The sequence below is a fragment of the Saimiri boliviensis genome, chromosome 7 (assembly GCF_048565385.1).
Source record: "Saimiri boliviensis isolate mSaiBol1 chromosome 7, mSaiBol1.pri, whole genome shotgun sequence".
NCBI lineage: Eukaryota > Metazoa > Chordata > Mammalia > Primates > Cebidae > Saimiri > Saimiri boliviensis.
In genome coordinates this window covers 26,209,780-26,230,627 of record NC_133455.1, presented here as the reverse complement: position 1 = coordinate 26,230,627, position 20,848 = coordinate 26,209,780, and the positions used below count along the sequence as shown (strand labels likewise).

The 20,848-nt window shown below is 36.8% G+C and overlaps 1 protein-coding gene across 1 annotated transcript in view; it reads right to left on the bottom strand.

Annotated features, from left to right (window-relative positions):
• CRY1 (cryptochrome circadian regulator 1) overlaps positions 1–20,848 on the bottom strand; it is a 123,369-nt gene that overhangs the window by 13,108 nt on the left and 89,413 nt on the right. The window contains exons 3-7 of the mRNA XM_003929650.3: positions 6,812–6,954; positions 3,620–3,804; positions 3,119–3,207; positions 1,794–1,934; positions 1,402–1,713 (exon numbers count right to left, since the gene is read on the bottom strand). Coding sequence (XP_003929699.2) covers positions 1,402–1,713; positions 1,794–1,934; positions 3,119–3,207; positions 3,620–3,804; positions 6,812–6,954 — 870 coding nt within the window. The remainder of the gene's footprint in view (positions 1–1,401; positions 1,714–1,793; positions 1,935–3,118; positions 3,208–3,619; positions 3,805–6,811; positions 6,955–20,848) is intronic.

The window sequence follows — 20,848 nt, the reverse complement described above, 5'->3', positions numbered from 1 at the left end:
AGCGAGCATTTTCAAGGTCACAGTATATCCAAAGTCAAAGCAAAGAAAATCCAGAACAGAATTGTAAAATTAAACATTCCAAAGTTAGCTTCTGTCTATGTTCTATTCTATAACGAGCTCTTCCAGGGAAAGAAACGTATTGTAATATAGTATGCTTCTGAATAGAATTTACTTTTCCAATCTCTGCAGCGTTATTGAGAGAATGAAAGGTTAAAAAAATTATTCAAATCACGAATTTAAAAGGATTTGGATTTAAAAGGATAGGATTACTGGCAGATACAGGAAAAGCAGTAAACCACTTTCAAGAAAGCAAAAATGCTATTACATAAATCATCAACAAAAACTTAATTTAGTACACTAGCCTAAATAAAGGAAGCATACTCAAATGTGAATTCACTTACAAATATATACTAGCATTACAGTTTAATTTTGAATTCCTTGATCAGAAAGAAAACAGAGTCAAATGATTGATAGATATATTCATTAAATATGTTATATATCTTCTCTGTATAAAACTGTGTACTAGGAAATATAAGAGATTAAAAAAAACCACATAGGATCAGAAATGGTTCTTGGGTGGGGAAAATGTATGAGGGAGCCAGAAAGGTAAAAAATGTATGTAATGGCTGGGTGCAATGGCTCACACCTGTAATCCTAGCACTTTAGGAGGCTGAGGCAGGAGAATCATTTGAGGTCAGGAGTTCAAGACCAGCCTGGCCAATGGGATAAAACCCTGCGTCTTACTAAAAATACAAAATTAGCTGGGCACAGTGCAGGCACCTGTAATCCCAGGTACTCGAAAGGTAGAGGCAGAAGAATTGCTTAAACCTGGGATGCGTAGGTTGTAGTAAGCCAAGATCATGCCACTGCACACCAGCCTGGGCAACAGAGCAAGACATCATCTCAAAAAAAAAAAAAAAAAAGTGCATAGGTCTTATTACTTATAACCACAAGATGATGTCACAAAATGTAGTACGCTTCTCTTTACGGGAAGTATTAGTAAAAAGCTGTGAAGTTGAAGTGAGGTGAAATGATTTATGTTTTAAAATTTGTAATATGAACTCATTATTTCTAGGAACTCTTGAGTGAATTCTTTTTGTGACAGAAATATCACCTATATCTATCAAGAAATCCAGTGTTAAATTTTACAGTTCTCTTAGTGGCTAGGCTGGATTAACCACTGAAATGACTTTAGGTTAATCAATTTAAACAGTTTTCACCTTTTTGCTGATTATACCATTTTTCTCTCTGAAAGTGTGCCTGTATTTGGGGAATTAATTGTTTTATCTACTGAAAAACTAGATTATAAATGAATTTGTATAACAGACAATTTCTAGGATTTGTTTTATTAAGGCAAGGATTCCTTCAAAATAAGACATGCTATAACCTTAGAACACTTACCTTCATTCCTTCTTCCCAACTAATCCACAGGTCCCCTCGTGTCAGGAAGCAAGCAACTGCATGCCTGGCTAGATGATGAATCCAGCCCTCCTGACGAAGCTGTGTCATGATGGCATCAATCCATGGAAAGCCTGTCCGGCCTTCTGCCCATTTGGCTAAAGCCTCAGGATTTTTATCCCAAGGAATCTGAACACAGATAGGGTTTCCTTCCATTTTATCAAAGCGTGGATTATTTGTTGCTGCTGTATAGAAAAACTCACGCCATAGCAGTTGCCCATAAAGGGAAAGGGGAGGGGAACTGTTCTTCTTTACCTATGGTTAAAAAGCAAAGAAGTTATTATCAGAATGTTTTTTTAAAGTATTAAACAATAAACTCTAATTTTAGAGAATACCTTTTTGTAGAGATCTGTCAGTTTGAAGTAAAACAGTCGACATGACAAACAACCAAATCGAAGATAAGGACTAAGTCCAGTAGGACTTGCAAGCAGAGAGTTCGCATTCATTCGAGGTCTTTCAAAGTTTGCCACCCAAGCCTGAAAACGCACAGAGAAAATTACATTAACAAATTGTATTTTTCATTTTAAAAGAATGCTAAGAATGGAGGCTTTTAAAAAAAAGTTACATAGTTCTTGGGGAATCAAATCTTATCCTGGCCACAAATTACCTTTTAATAAAAAAATAAGAGAGGATAAAAAAGTGAGCATTCTTTTGTTTCAGTCATCCTTGTGTGACACATACTCATATGAAATAAATTACCTTCAAATTTCTAACAGAAAGCTGAGAGGACCTTCAACATTTTTTTTTTGAAACAGGGTCTTGCTCTGTCACCCAGGCTGGAGTGCAGTGGAGCAATCTTGGCTCACTGCAACCTCTACCTCCCAGGTGGAGGATTCTCCTACCTCAGTCTCCTGAGTAGCTGGGACTACAGGCAGACACAACCATGCCCAGCTAATTTTTGTATTTTTAGTAGGAATGGGATTTCATCATGTTGGCCAGGTTGGTCTCAAACTCCTGACCTTAAGTGATCAACCCACCTTGGTCTCCCAAAGTGCTGGGATTACAGGCATGAGCCACCATGCCTGGAAAATTTATTTATTTATTTTGAGATGGAGTCTCACTCCATCACCCAGGCTGGAGTACTGCGGTGTGATCTTGGCTTACTGTAACTCTGCCTCCTGGATTCAAACAATTCTCATGCCTCAGCCTCCCAAGTAGCTAGAATTACAGGCACACACCACCAAATCTGGCTAATTTTTGTATTTTTAATAAAGATGGGGGTTTTGCCATATTTGCCAAGCTGGTCTCTAACTTTTGACCTCAAGTGATTCACCTGCCTCAGCCTCCCAAAGTGCTGGGATCACAGGTGTGAGCCTGCATGCCTGGCCTTCAACCTGCCTTTTTAAGACAAAGGTAAAGATGAAATAGATTTCTATACTAGTTTCGAAGTTATGGCCATTAGACACCAGCTTTGGCAGAAAGAACAGAAGAGGTAGTGTGGTAGTAGCTAAAGGAGAAATAATTAGAAGAGAAGGAGAAAGAACATTTAAGTGAGGAGACGGTAGTTAAATTTTCAAACAATTAGGTTTATTCTATTTTAACCATTTCCCTTAATGCTCCCCTTTCAACAATCTATTTGTTATTTTTAAAAGAGAGGAAAATTATTTTTAAATGGTAGTTTGGAAATATGAGCATAGCTATATAATCTATATTATCATACTTTTCTTTCCAAATGCCTTTCCAAACGAGTAAGTGCTTCAGTTTCTCCGCCTGGCCACACTGCAGAGGATAAGCCATCTGTATCAAAACCTAAAAGAAAGAAAAGAAAAAAATATCATTCTTCTGAAACTAAAGCAATTTTTGTTTAACCCCAATAACTGGGAGAATAAGTTACTTTGCAGAAAAATTAAGAGAGTACCATAAAAATGAACTGAGGGCCTAAAAAAGCCCTCACCTATAGAGGATATGACATGGTTTGACATGGTTTCAATTTTTTAGGATGTACATCTTAAGGTAATAACAACAGATTACATATCTATAGAACACATAAATGATGAACGAACATATAACTTCTTAAAGAGTTCTTTCTTTCTTCTTCCCCCACCTGTTCTTTCTCTCCTAATGCAAAATACTACACATGGTGAAACTGAAAGGGAAATTTTCTGAGTAATTTATGATTTATTAACTTTTAAGACTCACACTGATTATAGTTTATACTTACCTAGCTCCTCCAGTGAAGGGACTCCATATTTCTCATCATGGTCATCAGACAGAGGAGTTGTGCACTTTTCTATCACTTCCGAAGTAATTGTCTCTACTGGTATCTCTAGTGGTTCCATTTTGCTGATGAGAGTCTGGAATCTTTTATAAGTTAGAGGTGGTTGTCCACCATTGAGTTCTATGATCCTGTAACAACAGTTAGTAAAATGTAGGTTAGTATAAAAAAGGACAGTAAGTTTTGGTTAATAAGCTCCCAAAAGGCTTAAAAAGCAGAACATAAAATTAATCACTGAAATCTTCAAGGAGAATGTTAGCTTGCTATAATGACCAAGAAATGTGTTCAAAATGATTAATAAGTTTAAAAATCATTCCCTTTAGCTTCTAGACATCCTCTAGGTATCAAATATATACATACTATGCAAGTATCAAAACCTTTAAGACACAGAATATTAAGGACTTAGGAGAGAAAAAACAAGTAAGTGCGTAAATTAGTCTAAAGGCAATAACAAAAAGTTAATACACATAGACATGAAAAACATGTTATGTCCCAGCTCAAAGAATCCCTCAATCACCAATAAAAACTAAACCAGGTTGTCAATTGTCAGCAGGTCTCATTTAGAAAAAATAAATTTAATTGCGTATATTTGAGGTTTACAACACGTTATGGTATATAAGTAGACAGTAAAATGGTTACTATAGTGAAGCAGATTAACGTATTTATAAATCTCATATAGTTACTTTTTTGTATGTGTATGACAAAATCAGCTAAAATCTACTTAATAAAAATTCCAAATAAAATACAATTTTAATAACTAAAATCCTCACTCTGCACACTAGACCTCTAGACTTGTTCATCTTATATAACTTCTACTTTGTATCCTTGGATCTACATTCCTGACATGGTTTGGCTGTGACCCCACCAAAATCTCATCCTGAATTGTAACTCCCACAATTCCCACATGTTGTGGGAGGGACCTTGTGGGAGGTAACTGAATCATGGGGGTAGGTCTTTCCCATGTTGTTCTCAATACAGTGAGTAAGTCTCACAAGATCTGATGGTTTTAAAAGGGGGAGTTTCCCTGCACAAGCTCCCTCCTTGCCCACTGCCATCCATGTAAGATGTGACTGGCTCCTCCTTGCCTTCCACCATGACTGTGAGGCCTTCTCAGCCATGTAGAACTGTAAGTCCATTAAACCTCTTTCTTTTGTAAATTGCCCAGTCTTAGGTATGTTTTTATCAGCAGCGTGAAAACAGACTAATACAATTCCCCTATTTCCTTCAGCAAATTTTATTAATTTGGATTCTGTATTACTGTGGTAACAATTACTATTTTCCGTTGTACTCATGCCTTCATTAGAGATGTCAGCATATGTATCTATGTCACATACTTAGAACACATAAGCCCTCAAATTTCAAGTTATTTAAATTTACCTTTTCATTTACTTCTGATCACTAATTACCTCAATCAAGTCTTAATTAAAAAAAAAAAACAACTAGCTTTGCCAATGGTAGTTTAGATTAAGTTTAAAAAACTATTTTGGAATAACTACTCTTTTTCACTATGGCCATTTGCTTAGCATTTGGCCTTAACAAAAAACGACAGGTGAAATCAAATTCCATCATTTTTTAAAAATATTTTTTATTTTTTTATGTATTTTAGGTTTTGGGGTCCATCATTTTATAGATGTGGAAACCGGCCTACTGGGAGGGTTAAGTAATCTAGTCAAGGTCATATAACTGATAAATGGCAAATCAAGGTTTTCTTAGTGTATTTTTATTATATTTTTCATTATACCATACATAGTTATGTATCAACTACAGATACATACAGAAAGTAATACAGAAAGCAATCACCATAAAAGCTATCCTGTTTGCTTTAAGTAAATTTTGCTTTGTGTATTTTGAGTTTATTCATAGGGTTGCAATGAATTTTGCTACAAAGTCATTACATGAATTTGTAATTTTGCTACAAAATCATTACATGAATTTTGCTACAAATTCGTTGCAACCCTATGAATAAACTGATAATGTAATGTACTACAATACTACTACTGAGGACATTGGTAATTACACAATAGCAGCAAAATGAAAATCTTAGGACAAAACACTTTCTATATGTTATATTTTAATATGATAGATTACATATAGTAAATATTTGCATTTAATCCAATAAACACTAATTTTATGCATAACACTGAATCTCCCACTTAGAAGCAACTGCTTTTATCCTGTTCTGCCACCTCCTTCCTATGAGCTCCCTAAAGTTAAGCAAATTGGTGAGCTAGAAGGCAAGGCTATTACTAAAAGATATATGAATTCTAGCTTAGTATCAGGTAAGACCTTTGTCTGAATCAAATCATGATTTTTTGATACACTTAAAACGTGAAATCAAATCAACTAGTTTGTCATGTCACAGAATTTGTTTTACTAGATAAAATATGTAAATTACTAAAAAAGTAAAATGATTTAAAAGGTACATAAAGTATAAGATTTCAGTACTTAAAAGGGCAATGGTATGCTAAAAGTTTTAATAAGTTAACAAGTTTTATAGACCTCTAAGACTCAAGCATATAATACTCCCTAAATTTAAGTTTGACCACAGAATTTCTGTGGGACAAAGCATTAGCCAGGACTGGTGTTTCAAGAAATACACTTTGAGAAACATCCTATTATGCAATTGTTCAGAGGACTACAGCTATGCACACTATATTACATCCAATTTGCATCTGGATTTAAAATCCAGACAGATAGATAGATATATATGAAAATAAGATAACATTAAACAAGCATACAAAATGTCAAGGCAATTTATAACTATGAATAATATAACTATAAATTGATAATGCTAAGAGGTCAGAAAGGCAAGACCACAGGAGGCTGAGTTAAGAGTAGTCAAGGAAAATTTTGTAATAGTCTTAATCCATAACAGTTTTGAAATGGAAATGCTGATACCTGTCGTTGGGTCAGTAGCAGCGAAACAAAATGCTAAGGATTTGACATATATTCACTGAATTCTCCCCTAACTCTATGATTTCTACTTCATAAACCTCAGTTAAAAACTTCTCTATGTAGTTATACACCACCAAACTATATACTTAAAAATGGTTAAAACGATAATAAATATTATGTTATATGCATTTTCTCATAGTAAAAAAAAAAAAAGAAAAGAAAAGAAAAAAAAAAAAGACTCACTTGTCTAGGTCGTATAACGTATGTGAAATTCTTACAATGACTTCTACTCCAGCTTCAGTTGCCAGTTTCTTAATAGCTGCATCTCGTTCCTTGCCAAAGGGCTCAGAATCATACTCAATTGAAAGTTTAGTAATGTTCCATTCCTAAATTAAGAGAAAGAGCAACAATGTAAACCAATTTTAATAGTTATTTTTTCTATAACAACAAAAAGTGAAAAAACTGAAAATATATCAAAGGATTATGATAAATCAAACTTTGAATATGCAGGAAAAAAGCAATTTATCAATTAAAAAATATATAAGTAACAAATGTATAACCCATTAGATTCCAGGCATTATGTTAGGCAATAGACAATCTAGCAAAGCAATATGCTTAAAACCAGCTCTTACACTAAATGTTTGTGGAGCACTTTTTCAAATTACTCATATTTACATGATTTCATTCGAGCCTCAAAAAAACACTCAGAGTTTGGCACTTTGGTTAGGATTTCCATTTTGGAGATAAGGTTATTTTTAAAATTTAGGGAGTTGCCAGAGTTCACAGAGAGCCAGACCACCTAAATTTATGTTTGTTGAATCTAAGAATTGGTCTTTAACAAACCTTTGATAGTTGATATGGTAGAAGCTATCTAGCTGAGGTCGTGTGTGTGTGTGTGTGTGTGTGTGTGTGTGTGTGTGTGTGTGTGTAAATTTTTTTTTTTCTGATTACTAAAAAATGTTAAATAAAAAATTTGGAGATGGTAATAATAATAGCCGTTACTTATTATCAGGAGCTATGTTAGTAAGTTCCATACATCACTTTATACTGATTTTAAATGAGGAAACTGATTTAAAGGAATTGATTTTTCTTAACGAGAAGGTTTATTTTACTTTGTCTACTCTGATTTATCTCACAAAGAAAAAATTCTACCATTATTTAACTGCCTATATGGTAACATACTGTAATTCACCAAACACCTCCAGATTAGTCAAGGACAGTTCGAATGGTGAATTTTAAAACTTGCTATTATAAACTGTACAGTATGTATCTTTACCTCTATGCATATATCTTACAAATTTTATGGTATTTATCCAATTTTTTTCCTAGAAAAAACCCCTTGAAAAACAACTGATAGATCAAAGATAAACACATTCAAAATTCTGATAGGCTGTCAAATTATGTACCAGAAAGACTATACAAATTTACATTCCCATCAGTAGTGTACCTAAGTGCTTGATCTCCACACATTTGCCAACAATATACATTAGTAATTGTTTTTTGTTGTTTGTTTTTTAGACAGAGTCTCACTTTGTCACCCAGGCTGAATTACAGTGGCATGATCTGGGCTGCTGAAACCTTTGTCTCCCAGGTTCTCCTGCCTCAGCCTCCAGAGTAGCTGGGATTACAGACACATGCCACCCCACCCAGCTAATTTTTGTATTTTCAGTAAAGACGGGGTTTGGCCAGGCTGGTCTCAAATTTCTGACCTCAAGCAATCCACCCACCTTGGCTTCTCAAAGTGCTGAGATTACAGGCATGAGCAACCATGTCCAGCCAGTAATCATTTTTAAATGTCTGCTATACTACAAGGAAAAAAACAGTATCTCATTTAAAAATTTTTCCTTTCTTGAAAGTCCTAAATAGTACACATCAAGACATTAAGGGTTGTTGACTTTGTGAGGACTAGAATTTGAGTGTAAATAAGGTAACTTTTAATTTTACATTTTGATGTACTGCACAGATTTGTTAGTACAAACTTGCTATTTTTTTTTGTTGTTGTTTTTTGAGACAGAGTCTCCCTCTGTTGCCCAGGCTGGAGTCCAGTGGCACAATCTTGGCTAACTGCAACCTCTGCCTCCCGGGTTCAAGTGATTCTCCCACCTCAGCCTCCTGAGTAGCTGGGGCTACAGGTGCCCGCCACCACTCCAGGCTAATTTTTTTTTTTTTTTTGTATTTTTAGTAGAGACAAGGTTTCTCCATGTTGGCTAGCCTGGTCTTGAACTCCTGACCTCAGGTGATACACCTGCCTGAGCCTCCCAAATTGCTGGGATTACAGGCGTGAGCCACTGAGCCTGGCCCAAACTTGCTATTTTTTAAATTTAAAAATAAAATTAAGATGAGAATAGAAAATCATTCTATTTTTTTGTTTTCGAGTGAGGTAGTATAGAATAGTTTAAAAGCACAGGATCTAAAGTAAGACTTCCTAAGTTCAAAGACTGGCTCAACTACTTAGGCAAACTGCTAAACTCTTAATCCCCGTTTCCTAGTCTATAAAATGCGTAGAATAAGTAAGGTGTATAGAGAGTGCCTAGCACATAATAAACCCTATGTGTAAAGTGAGAAAATCAACCCCATTATTGGGTAGCTAAAGAATTAAATAACATAATGCATGTAAAGTATTTAGGATAGAGCACAGTACACAGCAAGCCCTCAATGAATGACAGCAATTATTTTAACTGGCCATTTGTATGTTGCAACTTGTGTGATTTTTTAAAACTAGTTTGCAATTCTCCTTCCCTCTCTCCCTTCCCTTCCTTAAAACTAGTTTGCAATCCTCCCTCCCTCCCTCCTTCCCCTCCTCCCTTCCTTCCTTCCTGTGTGTGTTAGGGTCCCACTCTGTTGCCCAGGCTGGAGTGCAATGGTGCGATCATAGCTCACTGCAACCTCTGACTCCTGGACTTAATTCTCCCACCTTCCTACCTCAACCTCTCAAGTAGCTAGGACTACAGACATTACAGGCATGCACCACCATATTCAGCTAATTTTTTTTTTTTTTGTAAAGACAGGATCTCACTATATTGTCCAAGTTGGTCTCAAAATCCTGGCCTCAAGAGATACTCCTGTCTTGTCTCCCAAAGTGCTAGGATTACAGATGACAGCCAATGTGCGTAGTGCAATTTAATACTGTTTGTTGAAAAATATTATTTTTAATTTTAGGTAATAAATATTGAGGTGAGTCAATAAATAACACTTCCTGCCCCCTTTCCTTCTTGAGTTCAGTCATATAAGCCAGGGAGCTAAAGATAAAAATGTAAGCCACATTATTAGCAAAGCTGAATTGTAGAAAACATCAGGTTTCAGGGCAGGTAAACCTGCTAATACTGTTTCACTGGAGAATCAAACAGATTTACCTACTCAATCATAAGCAGCACCTCCCTGCAGTGTGAGCTTCCCCTATAAAACTTATTACATAGAAGTGGAGAATACAATGTGTGCTCTCTACAACTAAAAGAAAAGGAAACATCTCAGCTAAACTTGCCTAGCTCCTTCTAAACTCACCAATGAGATCATTCACTTTACCTTCCCTGGGGATAAATTAGTAAACATCTTTACACAAGAAGGAAAAACTAGGGAAGAGAAGGCTTCCTAAACATTAAATACATTCATTAATACACTAAATATTTATTATAATTCTATGACAGATACTATGCCAGATGCCCCTCTCCAGGAGCTTACTGAGAAAGACTGGTAATACAGAGGTAAATTAATGAATACATAACAATTATTAGGGGAAAAAAGGATGCTATGATAGAGAATATGGAAATGGGGTATGAGGTAATAAGCTAATAATCTACACTGTCTTCCATGACTGTACTGACAAGACTTCCAGTAAGTGGTAAAAGTAAATATCCGTGTGTTTTCCTATCTTGGGTAGAAAGCATTCAGTGTTTCACCTTTAAGTATGATTTTGTGTGTGTGTATGTGTGTGTGTTTTGTAGACTTCCTTTATCAAATTGCTATTTAGCAGTTGATATGGTTTGGCTGTGTCCCCACCCAAATCTCATCATGAATTGTAGCTCCCATAATCCCCATGTAATGGGAAGGAACCAGTGGGAGGTAAGTGAATCATGGCAGTGGATTTCTCCTGTGCTGTTCTCGTGATAGTGAATAAGTCTCACAAGATCTGATGGTTTTATAAAAGGCAGTTCCCCTACACAGGCTCTCCTGCCTGCTGCCATGTAAGAACATGCCTTTGCTCCTCCATCTTCCACTAGGATTGTGAGGCCTCCCCAGTCATGTGAAACTGTGAGTCAATTAAATCTCTTTCCTTTATAAAATTACCCAGTCTCAGGTATGTCTTTACTAGTAGTTTGAGAACAAACTAGTACAGCACTTTTTTTTTTTTTTTGTACTTTAGGTTCTGGGGTACATGTGCAGATCATGCAGGAATGTTGCATAGGTACATACATGGCAAGGTGGTTTACTGCCTTTATCTCATCACCTATATCTCATATTTCTCCCCTCCTTATACCTCCCCACCCCCTGCTGTCCCTCCCCTAGACCCCACCAGCAGACCACAGTATGTGATGCTCCCCTCCCTGTGTCCACATGTTCTATTTGTTCAACACACACCTATGAGTGATAACATGTGGTGTTTGGTTTTCTTCTCTTGCGTCAGTTTGCTGAGAATGATGGTTTCCAGATTCACATCCCTATGAAGGACACGAACTCATCATTTTTTATGGCTGCATAGTATTCCATGGTTTATATGTGCCACATTTTCTTTATCCAGTCTACTGCTGATGGACATCTGGGTTGGTTCCAGGTCTTTGCTATTGTAAACAGTGCCGCATTCTGAACATACATGTGCATGTGTCTTCATACTAGAACAATTTATAATTCTTTGGGTATATACCCAATAATGGAATTGCTGGGTCAAATGGTATTTCAATTTCTAGGTCCTTGAGGAAGCGCCACACTGTCTTCCACAATGGTTGCACTAATTTGCACTCTCACCAACAGTGTAAAAGTGTTCCTATTTCTCCACATCCTCTCCAGCATTTGTTGTCCAGATTTTTTAATGATCACCATTCTAACTGGTGTGAGATGGTATCTCAATGTGGCATTTCTCTAATGACCAGTGATGATGAGTATTTTTTCACGTTTGTTTGCAGCATAGATGTCTTCTTTTGTAAAGTGTCTGTTCATATCCTTCTCCCACTTTTGAATGGGTTTGTTTTTTTCTTGTAAATCTGTTTTAGTTCCTTGTAGATTCTGGATATTAGCCCTTTGTCAGATGGATAGTTTGCAAAAATTTTTTCCTATTTTGTTGGTTGCTGGTTCACTCTGATGATTGTTTCCTTTGCTGTACAGAAGCTGTGAAGTTTAATTAGATCCCATTTGTCTATTTTGCTTTTGTTGCCATTGCTTTTGGTGTTTTAGTCATGAAGTCCTTGCCTATGCCTATGTTCTGAACAGTTCTGCCTAGGTTTTCTTCTAGGGTTTTTATGGTGTTAGGCCTTATGCTTAGATCTTTAATCATCTGGAGTTAATTTTAGTGTAAGGTGTCAGGAAGGAGTCCAGTTTCTGCTTTCTTCACACTGCCAGCCAGTTTTCCCAGCACCATTTATTAAACAGGGAATCCCTTCCCCATTGCTTGTTTTTGTCAGGGTTGTCAAAGATCAGATGATTGTAGATGTGTGGTGTTGCTTCTGAGGCCTCTGTTCTGTTCCACTGGTCTATGTCTCTGTTTTGGTACCAGTACCATGCTGTTTTGGTACCAGTATCATGCTGTTTTGATTACTGTGGCCTGGTAGTAAAGTTTGAAGTCAGACGGCATGATGCCTCTAGCTTTGTTCTTTTTGCTTAGGATTGTTTTGGCTATGTGGGCTTTTTTTTTTTTTATCATGAAGTTGCAGTAATTCAGTCACGTCTTCAGATTCCACTTCTAGTTTTAGTTCTCTTGCTATTTCTATCATATTTGTAGTTCCTTCCTCCACTGAAGTCTTGAAAACCTCAGAGTCATTCATGAGGACTGAAATCAAGTTCTTCCAAGTTGCTGTTAATGTTGATATTTCAACCTCATCGCATGAATCAAGGGGACTGGAGCTCAAGAAATACCTTAAATGCAAGTATTTCTTGACCAGCATACTTGAGGAATTAAGGTGAACTAGGAAGAAGCCCATGAACTATGCAATGTTATCCACCATAACTCAGGGAAAGGAAGAAAACCCAACAGCTTTCCTTGAGCAATTGTGGGAGGCCTTGAAAATGTATATTCCCCTGTCATCAGACTCCATTGAGGGTCAGTTAATACTAAAGGACAAGCTTATTATGCAGTCAGCAGCAGATATTAGAAGGAAGCTCCAGATGCTGGCCTTGGGGCTAGAAAAAATTTAGAATCATTACTGAACCCGGCAACCTCGGTGTTTTATAATAGAGACAAAGAGGAACAGGCTGAAAGGAACAGGAGAGACCAGAGAATTGCCGCAGGCTTAATCACGACCATCAGGCAGGCAGACCCAAGGGGTTCAAATGAGCAAAAGGCTTGGGTTAGCCGCCAGTCTGGCAGAGCTTGTTACCACTATGGTCTGAAGGGACATTTTATAAGAAATTGTCCCCAGAGGAATGGACCACCTCCTCACCCTTGCCCACTATGCCAAAAGGATCACCGGAAAGCACACTGTCCCAGGGGACGAAGGTTCCTAGGGTCTGAGGTATCTAACCAGATGACCCAACTGCAGGACTGAAGGTGCCCGGGGCAAGTGCCAGCTCCCATCATCACCCTCACAGATCTCAGGGTAAAGCTGATCATAAAGGGCCAGAAGATTATCTCCTCCTGGACACTGGCATGGACTTCTCTGTTTTACTCTCCTGCCCTGGACAGTTGTTCTTTAAGTCTGTAACTATCCAAGGAGTCCCAGGATGAGCAGTCTCCCCATATTTCTCCTAGCCCCTATGAGATGCTTTATAGACAGCCCTTTCTTACTAATGATCTTGTACTAGACAAGGAAACAGCAGATTTAATAAAAGATATAACCTCCTTGGCTAAGTAAAAATAGGCTCTTAAAACTTACCTGAACGACACCCTAGAGAAAAGGGAAAAGAGTTGTTCTGCCCTGGAGACTTGGTGCTTGTTAAACCTCTCCCCTCAGATTCTCCCTCTCTAGGCCCATCTTGGGAAGGACCATTTTTGGTTATTCTGTCTACATCAACAGCAGTTAAGGTGGTGGGAACTGACTCATGGATACATCACACTCGGCTGAAGCCGGACACCTCCTGAAGAAAGTCATAATCCCACCACTCTGCAGCCTGAAGTTCCAGGAGATGACCCTTCATACCCCTGTGAGCCATTAGAGGATCTGCATCTGCTCTTTCGACAAGATCCCCAGGAAAGTAACTACTCATGAGTCTAATTTATATCCTGGCATTAACAGGACTATAACTCTTAACTTTGCTATCTCTCAAACTCCAATTATTCCTTTCATGAAGAGGGGGTGCTGAAATCACAGAAAAACTTGGTATTGGCATTAGAAAAGTTACTACCTCTATTCAGTTACTGTAAGTTATCTCAGGAGTTAAATAATAACATAAAAAGGTTGCTAATTCTTTTTCTGCAAAGGCAGCTTACTATGCAAAACAGCTTAACTCTTTAGCTGCCACAGCACTTCAAAGTAGAAGGGCGCTAAATCTGCTATCAACAGAGAGAGAGGGAGCCTGTCTCTAGGAAAAAATGCTGCTACTTTGTAAACCAATTAAGTGTTGCTTTAAACGAAGTTAAGGAACTCAGGAATCAATCGAACGCAGGGCTAAAAACCTTTAAGAAATAGTATTGTGGAGCTTAACAACTGGCTGTCCTGGCTATATCCTCTCCTAGGTCTGTTTATAACCATTCTATATTCGCTGGCCTCCGGGTTTTTCCATCTTTAACCTTCTTGTCACATTTATTTCTTCTAGAACCATAAGGCCACAAGTAATCCTGCAACTGGAACCCTGGATGTCCTTAGCTCATGAGCTCTACTGTGAACCTCAGGATCAACCTGCACCCCTGAAAGGCTCCCCTCTGGAGGAAACCTCAACTGCAGGGCCCCTTCTATACCCTATTTCAGCAGGAAGTAGCTAAAGAGCGACTGTTGTTCCTGTCCAAACAGCAGTTGCACTTTCCTGTTTAGAGGGGGGACTGAGGGGACTCTTCCTAGGTCCACAAGGGGGAGTAGTTTCAAAAGCAAGAACTTCCCAGCATCATACCTCCAACCACGCCTCCATCTGGGGACCCAGAGTTCTTTAACTTTTGTGTGCACAGGGGGGAAAAATATCAAAGGTCCATCACTCCAGCGGACGTTTAAAGGAACTCCTTTCATAGGAAGGGAAAATTGAATGGGGTGGGAATTCCTCCCAGGTTAAAAGTCCCCACCCCCCACATCCAGGCAGACTCTATATCTGGATCCCCTTCCACGACCTCGTGGAAGCTGCTTTTCTGTCTCCTTTTCGTCTCTCTCTGCCTAAATAAATCACTTTCTGCAAAACTCTCTGGGGTCCAATCTTTACTTACAAGCACACTGGGCCTGGCCGGGTCCTCTCTCCCATTCTTGGGTGAGTGAGGGACCAAGAGCCTGGAAGAACACATCCTAGTGGGGAGCTGAGCCTCCCCCGCACCCTGGAACCCAGTCTCACATGGATAAGCAAGAAAGTGGTTTCCTGAAATGGAATCTACTCCTGGTGAAGGTGCTGTGAACAACATCAAAATGATAACAAAGGATTTAGAATATTACATAAATTTAGTTGATGAAGCAGTGGCAGGGTTTGAAAGGACTGACTCCAATTTTCAAAGTTGTACTGTGGGTAAAATGCTATCAAACAGAATCATGTGCTATAGAGAAATCTTTGGTGAAAGAAGAGTCAATTGATGTGGCAAACTTCATTACTGTCTTAAGATACTGCCATAGCCACCCCAAGCATCTGCCACCAGTACCCTAATGAGCCAGTAGTCATCAGCATTGAGGCAAGAACCTCCACCAGCAAAAAATTATGACTTCTGAAGGCTTAGATGATCACTGGCATTTTTTAGCAATAAAATATTTTAATTAAGGTGTGTATTTTTAGTCATAATGCTACTGTACACAGAAAAGACTACAATATTGTATAAAGATAACTTTTATATATGCATTGGAAAACAAAAAAAATTTGTGACTTGCTTCAATATTGTGATGTTTGCTTTACGGCAATATTTACTTTATTTGGTGGTCTGGAACCAAACTTGTAACATCTCCTAGGTATGCCTGTATCAATAATTGAGCTAAAAGATGGTCAACAATGACAAGGAGTAAAAGAGAAGATAAGGCTACACTTCAATATGGTAGGAGGCCACTAGGTCACATGTGGCTTCTGAGGACTTAAATGTGTGTAGCTGACACTGAGATGAGCTGGAAGTATAAAATATACACAGGATTTCAATAACTTCTTATTTTATTAAAAGATAATACTTTTATATAAAATACTTTAGATATACTGTGTTAAATAAATCATAAAATTAATTTCACCTGTTTTTTACTTTTTTAATGTGGCTATTAGGAAATTTTAAATTAAACATGGCTTCTGTTGGATGGTACTGCTCTAAGGCGTTCAAAAGTACCAATTGCAGAAAGCAGATGCCACCTCTATTTGGAGGGAAAATAAGCAAGGAATGACTCAAAAACGTAACAAAAACTCCCTTCCACTAAGTCACTGAGATTCACATCTCATTGGATGAAGTGTGCTGCCACAGAAACACACAATCTTCCCTGTAAAGAAACGTACCGGAGGCCAATGGCCAAAACTGTTTCATATGAATAGCCTGTTGATTGGCTGAGAAAGTTCCTGGTGGGTATGGCCTAACTGGAGGTGATCTGTAGAAGCTGTCCACCAGGTGGCATAGAAACTTATCAGACAATATAAGCAGGCTTACACAGAAATTCACCAGTGGGTGTGTGTAGGCTGTGGCTAGTTCAGAAGGGCTGCTGAAGTAAATGCTACTGAGTCTCCTGCATATTCATCTGCTGGCTCAGGGAAAAAAAAAAAAGCACAAATACATAAAGAAGAAAAGCCTCTTCTCTCCTGCTATGATCTTGCAGAGCACCACCAGCAGTGTCTATTGGCAAAGCCTAATGTCTAGCAAGCTGGCACAGGAGAATTATTTAGTGTCTAGCTCTAGTATCACACAATAGGGCAAGGAAAGGTGAGTCTGGCGCTAAGAAATAATAAACTAATTAATGCATACTGACTTTCTTTATTGTTTTCTGTTTCATTGATTCCCATTCCTCTTTCTGTTTTTTCTACTACTTACCATTGGTTTAATTTTTTCTTTTTTTTTATCTTTAAGGAAGAAACTTAGTTCTTGATTTTTCCTTTTCTAATATAATATTGAGAGCTATAATAATAATTTTCCTCTAAGCACTGTTTTAGCTAAATTGTAAATTTTGATATGTAGCCCTCCCTTGGTATCTGCAGGAAACTGGTTCCAGGACTCTCTGTGGATGCCAAAATTCATAAATGCTCAAGTCCCTTATGTAGGATGGTGTAACATTAGGAAATAACCTGGGTGTATCCTTCTATATATTTTAAACAATCTCCAGATTACTTACACACCTAATACAAAGTAAATGTTATGTAAATAGTTGTTATGCTATCAGTTTTTCACTTGTAATATTATTTTTTTTTCCAATTTTGTTTTTTTATGTTTTTGGTTGAATGTGTTGAGGAGAAACCTGTGGATAAAGAAGGCAACTATATTGTGTTTCCATTATCATTCACTTAAAAATATTTGCTATTCTCCAGCTATTTATTTTTAATTTAATTCCATTTAAGTCAGAGAATATATTCTGTAAGATTTCAGTATTTTGAGGTTAATTAATATCTAGTTTATGGCTGGGTATGGTCTATCTTAGGTGAATGTTTCATGTGCAAGAGAAATGAATGTGGTAATTTTAAAATTACCATTTCAATCTCGCTACTTGTTATTGGTCTGTTCAGGATATCTAATTCTTCCTGATTTAAGCTACAAGAGCTGTATTTTTCCAGGAATTTATCCATCTCTGCTAGGTTTTCTAGTTTATGTGTACAAAGGTGTTCATAGTAGCCTTTAATGATCTTTGTATCTCAGTGGTGTCAGTTGTAGTATCTCCTGTTTTGTTTCTTAGTGAGGTCATCTGGATTTTCTGTCTTCTTTTCTTGGTTAATCTTGCTAATGGTCTATCGATTATATTTATATTTTCAAAGAACCAGCTTTTTATTTCATTTATCTTTTGTATTTTTTTTGTTTCAAGTTTAATGCATTGAACTCTTTACAACCAAAGCAGATAATATCTTTTCAGGAGCCATACAACATACAACATGCAACATGCAATTTGCATTGCACATACAGTCACAATGCAAAAAAACTAAAAGTCAAAGGATAAAAACAAAAAACTATCACAACTATTCAATCAAAGAGAAAATCAAAACAAAAAAATAGATTATTTAGAAAACGACAATAAAAATATTTCCTTGAACTCATAAGATAGGACCAAAGTTGTATAGAGAAAAATTCAGAGCCAAATACATTCATATTAATAAATAATTAAGGATTGAAATAATTAATAATCTAACTCAAGAAACCCTAGAAAAAGAACAAGATAGTAAAGATAACAAAAGCAGAAGGAAAAACTAAGAACAAACCAAACTCAAACCCAGCAGAAGAAAGAAAATAACCAAGATCAGAGTGAACTAAATGAAATTGAAACAAAAAAACTAATGTAAAGACAAAATTTAATGTACTAAAAAGTTAAACAGGCCTAAAAAAAATAAAAGGGATTTTCTAGATAAAAATAAGAATCTAATCAGGAAAATGAAAAAAGCGTAAAGCCACAAAGTAATAAAGAAAGAGGATAAAAATAATCTGAGGGTAAACTAAAATAATTGCATGAATCTTATTTGTTCATTTTTTAAGTGGGAAAATATTCGCAAACCAACATTAACAGCACATTAAAAAGATTATTCAATATGATCAAGTGGGATTCATCTCAGGGATGTGAGGATGATTCAACATACACAAATTAATCCACATGATGCACTGCATTAATAGAAAGAAGGACAAAAACCATATGATCTTCTCAATAAATGTAGAAAAAAACATTTGATAAAATTAGGTATCTTTTCACGATAAAAACTCTCAGCAAATTAGGCATAGAAGGAATGTACTTCAACACAAAAAAAGCCATATGACAAACCCACAGTTGACAACATATTGTATGAGAAAAGTTGAAAGGTTTTCTCTAAAATCTGAAACAAGACAGGGATGACAACTGATCTTCAACAAAGCAAACAAAAAAAGTGGGGAAAGGACATCCCTTTTTAACAAACAGTGCTGGGATAATTGGCTGGCCACATGTAGGAGAATAAAACTGGATCCCCATCTCTCACCTTCTACAAAAATCAACTCAAGATGGATTTAAGGACTTAAATCTAAGACCTGAAACTATAAGAATTCTGAAGATAACATTGGAAAAACCCTTCTAGACACTGGCTTACACAAGGATTTCATGACCAAGAACCTAAAAGAAAATGCAATAAAAACAAAGATAAATAGTTGAGAGCTTATTAAACTAAAGAGCTTTTGCATGGCAAAAGGAACAGTCAGCAGAGTAAACAGAAAACCCACAGAGTTGGAGAAAATCTTCACAATCAAAGGACTAGCATCCAGAACATACAATCAACTCAAACAAATTAGTAAGAAAAAAACCAAACAATTCCATCAAAAAGTGGGCAAAGGACATGAGAAATACTGAACAACAGTAATGATCAGGGAAATGCAAATCTAAACCACAATGTGATATCACTTTATTCCTGCAAGAATGGCCACAATCAAAAAATAAAAAAATAAAAAAAAACAGTAGATGTTGGTGTGAATGCAGTGAACAGGGCTAGTGGGAATGTAAACTAGTACAGCCACTATGGAAAATAGTGTGGAGATTCCCTAAAGAATTAAAAAGCAGAACTACCATTTGATCCAGCAATCTCCCTACTTGGTATCTACCCAGAGAAAAAGAAGTCATTATTTGAAGAAGATACATAAATGTTTATAGTAGCACAATTCACAACTGCAAAATCGTGGATCCAACTCAAATGCCCATTAATCAATCGGTGGATAAAGAGACTGTGTGTGTGTGTGTGTGTGTGTGTGTGTAAACTCTATTATTTCTAATAAGAAACCTATCAACATTCTTATTGTGGTTCCCTTGAATATAATGTCTCTTTTTTCTTCTGGCTGCTTACAAAATTTTCTATATCTTGTTTTTAGTTATCTGACTCTGATGTGGTTCTCTTTGTATTTACACTGCTTGAGGTTTGCTGAGCTTCTTGGTGCTGTGGGTTGCTATCTTTCATGAATTTTATATAATTCATTCATTATCATTATCACTATCTCCCTCAATATTGTTTTCTGCCCTAATCTCTCTCCTTTTTCCCCTCTAAGATCTCAGTCATGTTAGGCCACAAGTTTCAGGCACTCTGTACCCTTTTTTAAAAGTTTTCATTTCCTTTATGCTTCAGTTTGAGTAGTTTCTATTGACTATCGTTAAATTCAGTGATTCTTTGTTCAGCTGTGCCCAGTCTTGTTAAGCCCACTAAATGAGGTCTTAATTTCTAATAATGTATATTTCAGTTCTAGAATTTCCATTTGGTTGTTTTTAATAGTTTCCATTTTATACTGAAATTACTATCTATTCACTTTGTTTTTCACCTTTTTGATGAGATCTTTTAACATCTATAGCATAATTTAATTAAAGTCCTTTATTCTAATTCTGGTATCTGTTATCAACTGTGGATCTACTTCTATTAAATACTTTTAAAAAAAACTTGATTGTAGGCCAGGTGCGCTGGCTCACGCCTGTAATCCCAGCACCTTGGGAGACCAAGGCAGGTGGATCACGAGGTCAGGAGTTTGAGACCAGCCTGACCAAGATGGTGAAACTCTGTCTCTACTAAAAGTACAAAAAATTAGCCAGATGTGGTGGCACGCACCTGTAATCCCAACTACTCAGGAGGCTGAGACAGCAGAATCACTTGAACCCAGAAGGCGAAGTCTGCAGTGAGCTGAGACACTGTCTTTAAAAAAAAAAAAAAAAAAAAAACAACCTTGATTGAGAGTCATGTTTTCCTGCGTAAAAGACTGGAGATGGAATAAATAATCTATGTCTAGAAAAGTGCTGTCTGGCTGCTAGGATATGAAGTTGAGTTAATGTTGCCTGTAATTGACTTGTTACTGCATTCATTAAAATCCTATTCACCACTGGCTTCAAGTATTTTGAGGGAAGCATCCAGATT